This window comes from Nicotiana sylvestris, chromosome 11 (assembly GCF_000393655.2).
Source record: "Nicotiana sylvestris chromosome 11, ASM39365v2, whole genome shotgun sequence".
Taxonomy (NCBI): Eukaryota; Viridiplantae; Streptophyta; class Magnoliopsida; order Solanales; family Solanaceae; genus Nicotiana; species Nicotiana sylvestris.
This window is the reverse complement of record NC_091067.1, coordinates 34,551,400-34,556,728: the sequence shown is the minus strand read 5'-3', so window position 1 is coordinate 34,556,728 and position 5,329 is coordinate 34,551,400. Positions and strand designations below refer to the sequence as shown.

Genomic DNA, 5,329 nt, shown 5'->3' with positions numbered 1-5,329 from the left:
TTTTCCCAACAAAATGAGTACTTTCTTTCTATGACGTAGAAAAAAAATATTTTCTTTCATTTCAATAAACTAAGTATTTTTTTCTTTTCCTGAATAAAAAATGTATTTTTTTCCAATAAATCGAGTACTTCCTTTTCATGATATAGAAAAAGTATTTTCTATCATTTCAACAAATTGAGTATTTTCTTTTCATATTGTAGAAAGAATACTTTCTTTTTCAATAAAATAAAGTATTTTCTTTGTAGTTATCGAGCTGAAATTTCTACGTTGTTCTCGTGTAAAAAATAAAGTAGCACATTAGTTCATCTGGTTTCGGGTGAATTTTGGAAAAATAATTAAATTCTTGAAAAAAATAGAGTACGGGAGAGAGGGGGTAGAAGGAGTACAGGAAACATGGGGATTTTGGGTTGAAGAGAGTAGCATAAAAAATTAATTTGATAAAAATACTTTATATTCTTTAACCAAACGTTAGAAAAAAATTTCACTCACCAAACAACGGAAAATAAGTGATAAAACCGCTCAATTAAAATATTTTTCGGAAAACAGTTTCGTGGGACCAAACACACCCTAATTTGATATCCTTTTCCGGACTTCACTCCCCCAAGGCTCAGATCTGCGAGAAAGTTTGTCCTAATATTGCCTATCAATGGCTTTGAACAGAGTATTATTCAATTTGTTGTCTATTGTTTGGCTTTTCAGACAGTACGTTCCCCGTAGCTTGTTTTCTCCGGTTTGAAAAAGTCAAGTTTAGCTACCTTAATCATAGAGTTCACCTTTCAGTTTTATTTCTTGTTTATTTTCGAGATATGCTGATCTTATAGTTTCTCAGGTTCTCTGTTTAGCAACACACTGCAGTGTTGATTTGCAGGTTTTGTTAGAATCGATCTGCAGAAGCATTCAGCTGTTTCTTTCCAGCTAAATATATCAAGGTAAGCATTTGATGATGGGCTTAGAACTCTTTATTGCCTCTTGCTTTACTTATTCTCCAAATTGATGTTTTCTTTTGATCTAGCTAGGAAATCAATTAATAGATATGGCTTATGTTGCTGTGATTTCTCTTGCACGAACATTGGAGGAACTCGTGCAGCAAAAGCCACATTGGGTAAGTGGTGATGATGAAACAACAAAAATGCTGGACACTTTCCGTGTTAGTCTTAAAAATTTCCAAGACTTTCTTGAGAACACTAGCAAGAGAAGGCAACATTGTGGAGAGATTGAAGAATTAGACAGAGAAATTAGAACGGCAGTGGAAGAAGTAGAAGATGTGATCGAACTAAAGATCTATAAAACAATGAAAAGAGAGGCGTTATCCAAGACATTGAGAACACTTGTAGAAAAGATTGAAGCTCTAAAGAGGGGGGTCATGGGATGTAGGTTTGGTAAGAATAAAGTCCTTCGTAAAACAATGGAAGAAGAGGCATTACACAAAACCTTGTCTCCACTTGTAGAAAAGATTGATGTTCTGGAGAGGAATGTGATGGGAAGTAGTTTTGGTAAAAATGAAGTTCAAGGCTATGTTGATCCTACAAATGACCAACTGCAAGTAGAAGCTTCATCGTCTAGACGTGTAGCAATACTGAATCCAGAAAACATTGTTGTGGGTCTTGAGGACGATTTGATGGAAATCAAGAGAAGATTAATAGAGACCTCGTCTAATCGAGAAATTGTCCCAATTCTGGGAATGGGAGGGATAGGCAAAACGACACTAGCTAGAAAAGCATTTGACGATCTTGAAGTCAGGCATCACTTTGACATCCATGTTTGGGTGACAGTATCTCAGCAATATCGGATCAGAGATCTATTGTTGGATATTCATTCTCGTATTTCAGCTGATCCGATAAAACAAGGGACTAATAGTGATCAATTGATGGATAAGATATACAAAGTGTTGAAGTGTCGGAGGTATCTTCTTGTCATGGATGATATTTGGAGTTGTGACAACATCTGGGATATAGTGTCAAGAACTTTTCCAGAAGACGAGAATAGTAGTCGAATTATTTTGACTAGTAGGATTAATGAAGTGGCTATGCATGCTGACCCTAACTGCACTCCTTATAAGATGCACCTCTTGAATTTTCACGAAAGTTGGAAGTTAATACATGACAAGGTGTTTGGGGTACATCAACATGTTTGTCCTCCTGAACTAGAGAAAATCGGGAAGCAAGTAGCACAAAATTGCCAAGGACTACCTTTAGCCCTTCTAGTGGTTGCGGGACATCTCTCTAAAATTGATAGAACACGCAAAAGTTGGGAAGATGTTTCCAAAAGTGTAAGTAACATTCTTGTTAATGAATCAGATATATGTCTGGGAGTGCTTGCTATGAGTTACAATTACTTGCCTTATCATCTTAGACCGTGTTTCCTTTACATTGGAGTCTTTCCAGAAGATAGGGAGATTAACATTATGAATTTGATCAACTTATGGATTTCTGAGGGTTTTCTAGTGAATAAGGGGCACAAAAGCTTGGAAGCAGTGGGAAGAGATTGTTTGAATGATCTTGTTAGCAGGAATCTGGTAATGGTTAGAAGCAGGAAATGGGATGGTGAGTGTAAAACATTTGGTGTCCATGATCTGGTGCGGGACTTGATTATAAGAGTAGCTAATGATGAGAAGTTCCTGCAGGTCTCTAGAATTCAGGTAGCCACTAATCCTTCAGCGAACAAGTTTCATGTTCGTCGCTACAGTTACTCTTCGCGCATTTATGATGACGACGATTTACGTGAGTCATCATCTAGTAACACCCGAACTTTGCACTTCTTCTATGGATTGAATAACGATTCTCTTTTGGGGCGCTTCAAACTTCTAAGAGTGTTGGCAATCCTTGACTGTACATTTCATTATTTTCCCCTTGTGATAAAAAAATTAGTACATCTCAGATACCTTCACATATTCAACTGTCACGAGGACATTCACAGTTCAGTGTCAGAGCTTTATAATCTGCAGACCTTGATTTTTGGCCAATATTCTGGTTTATCAGTGGAGATCTGGAAGATGAAACTTTTGAGGCATGTTGAGATAAAAGGGATCTCTGATTTTTGTGTTCCATCAAGTAAGGAAGGGTCTAGTTTCAAGCTACAAAATCTTGAGCATCTGTCATATCTAAAAATTTCTTGCTGTACTGAGAAGTTGTTTTCTGATATTCCAAATCTAAAGACTCTGAAAATTTATGGTGCCAAAGGAGATATAACTTCCGAGCTAAATAGCCTTTCTTGTTTAAATAAACTTGAAACATTGAAGATCGCCTGCAACCGAAGATATTACGAGCGACCACCGCAAAGTAAGTTTGCATTGCCTACATCTCTGAAGAGGTTGACTTTAGAAAGTACTTATTTACCATGGGAAGACATGGCGAATATTGTAATGTTGCCAAACCTCCAAGTGCTTAAAATTAAAGACAATGGATTTGATGGTGATGTATGGAGACTGAATGATGAAATGATTTTTAATCAACTTAAGTTCCTCCTAATCTATGAGACAAATCTGAAGCAGTGGAAAGCTGGCAGCGTTAACTTTCCAGAACTGCAATGCCTAGTTCTGAAAGAATGCAGATCCCTGAAGACAATCCCTCAAGACATTGGGGAAATTTATACCTTGGAGTCAATAGAGTTGCATAATTGCAGCACTTCGGCTGAAAAATCTGTGAAAAATATTCAAAAAGAGCAAAAGAGCATGGGGAATGATTGCCTCACTGTACTCATCAATAGTCGTCGGTAAGACTCAAATCTCTGTTTCTTACTTTAAAAACATAGTCAAAGACATCCCTGACCCACTTAATACATTGCATTGTCTGCTTCAAGAATCATCATCATGAGTTCCTTCTCCTTGCAGTTAGGAGGGATTTAATGTCAAGTTCAAGAATGCTGGTCATGCTAGTTAAAAGTATGTTGTCTATGTGTGATGATTCTCGAGCAATGGGCAGCAATATATCTTCCATTGTTAGCTTGGGTCTCTTTTCTGTTGCTTATAATGACTAAAGGACCTATCTTTTATGTCGGTCGCGTGCTGCTAGTTGTCGTTGATGTTCTTATTTTTGTAATTTTCTTGCAAGCTAGACATTAATGACTGGTTGGTTTGTTATGATAATGGTGTATTTCATTATGTAGTATTTATCAATTTGAGTTCATATATATTGGATGCTTCTCTAAATCTGCTCTGCAGTTTTGAAGAGTTACATGTCAAAGTAGTCTACTTTATTCAGTATGCTTTGTTGGAAATGTGTATGTATAACATGTAAATTAAGGCAAAAGGTTTCAAAACAATCTCTAAAATTGTGATCATCTTGTAGCGTTAGCCTAGGGGATATGCTTAGCTACTCTAACTGTTGGCCCAAGTAAACGTGCCAACAAGTAAACGTAAAGTTTTGAAGACTGACAAAGGAACTCAGACATGGACCAGGTCCATCTTGTAAAACACAGTCGTGATCAATCCAAACATGTGAGATGCATGTGAAAGAGATAAATCTAACTTATCAGAAGTAATATCTCCCGATCTGAGGTTGCATATTGGATAAGGAGAGAAAGACTCCTTACAAGAAGAGAACACAGTTTAGGAAGATGATAGAGTTAGAGTATGAGATCAACTAGAACTCTTCTACCATAGAGGAGTAGCATCTTTATCCCAGTCAATCTCTAATTACTAACCCCTTAAATATCAGTGTTGTTTTCTTTTACAGGTAATGCACATAAGCAGAAGTTAAACATGAATTGAGAGCAAAATAGCAAGGTAATTTTGCAAGCAATTTATGTGCGATTCAAGCGTGCAATCCTGAAGCTACTTGAACCAAATAGAAGAACCAGTTCCAAGTGTCTATCTTTTATTCTAGTTCAATTGTAGTAGGTGATTTTACATTGTACCTTTCAGCTGTTATAGAAGCAATTGTATTAGGTACTTAGAGTGTTCAAGTTAGAGTTAATTTGAAGTTGTCATAACAGTTGAGCCTGTGTGCCACAACGGGATTAGAGTTAATCCTAGGTTTACAAAAGAGTTTTTGTAAATGCAGTTTTTGGCTCAGTGATTTTAGTGGAAGTTTGGAAAAATCCTACCGAGTAGTAGGTCGTGATTTTTTCACCTTTTGAGCCAGGTGTTTTCCACGTAAAAATTTCCGTGTTCTTTATTTTCTTTACTTATTATTTCGCAAATAGTAGTAGTTGGAACACATAAAAGAATCAGGTCCTTCTATAAATCAAGTTAAGCAAAAATTGGGTACCACACAAATCACCCCCTCTTTGTGTGGTCTTGAAGTCTAAAACATCAATTGATATCAGAGCGGGTTATCCTTTAAAGAGGCTAACACCTTAGGAACAGATCAAGATGAGTACACGACCTGGA

The 5,329-nt window shown here is 36.7% G+C and overlaps 1 protein-coding gene across 7 annotated transcripts; it reads left to right on the top strand.

Moving 5' to 3' along the window:
* The first annotated feature begins 585 nt into the window (after positions 1–585).
* Positions 586–5,055, top strand: LOC104241286 (putative late blight resistance protein homolog R1A-10). Of its 7 annotated transcripts, none has more exons than XM_009796259.2 (4): positions 586–702; positions 869–929; positions 1,017–3,711; positions 3,830–4,166. In XM_009796259.2, the coding sequence occupies exons 3-4, from the start codon at positions 1,034–1,036 to the stop codon at positions 3,831–3,833; spliced, it is 2,682 nt and encodes an 893-aa protein (XP_009794561.1). In that variant the 5' UTR covers positions 586–702; positions 869–929; positions 1,017–1,033; the 3' UTR covers positions 3,834–4,166. The 7 variants fall into 7 exon arrangements, with proteins under 7 accessions (XP_009794561.1, XP_009794554.1, XP_070019078.1 ...); XM_009796252.2 differs by having other exon boundaries at positions 1,013–3,711; XM_070162977.1 differs by having other exon boundaries at positions 869–3,711.
* The last annotated feature ends 274 nt before the right edge of the window (positions 5,056–5,329 follow it).

Excerpts from the sequence above, each read along its gene's own strand:
- LOC104241286 (XM_070162976.1), top strand. The coding sequence starts at position 1,034 with ATGGCTTATGTTGCTGTGATTTCTCTTGCACGAACATTGGAGGAACTC.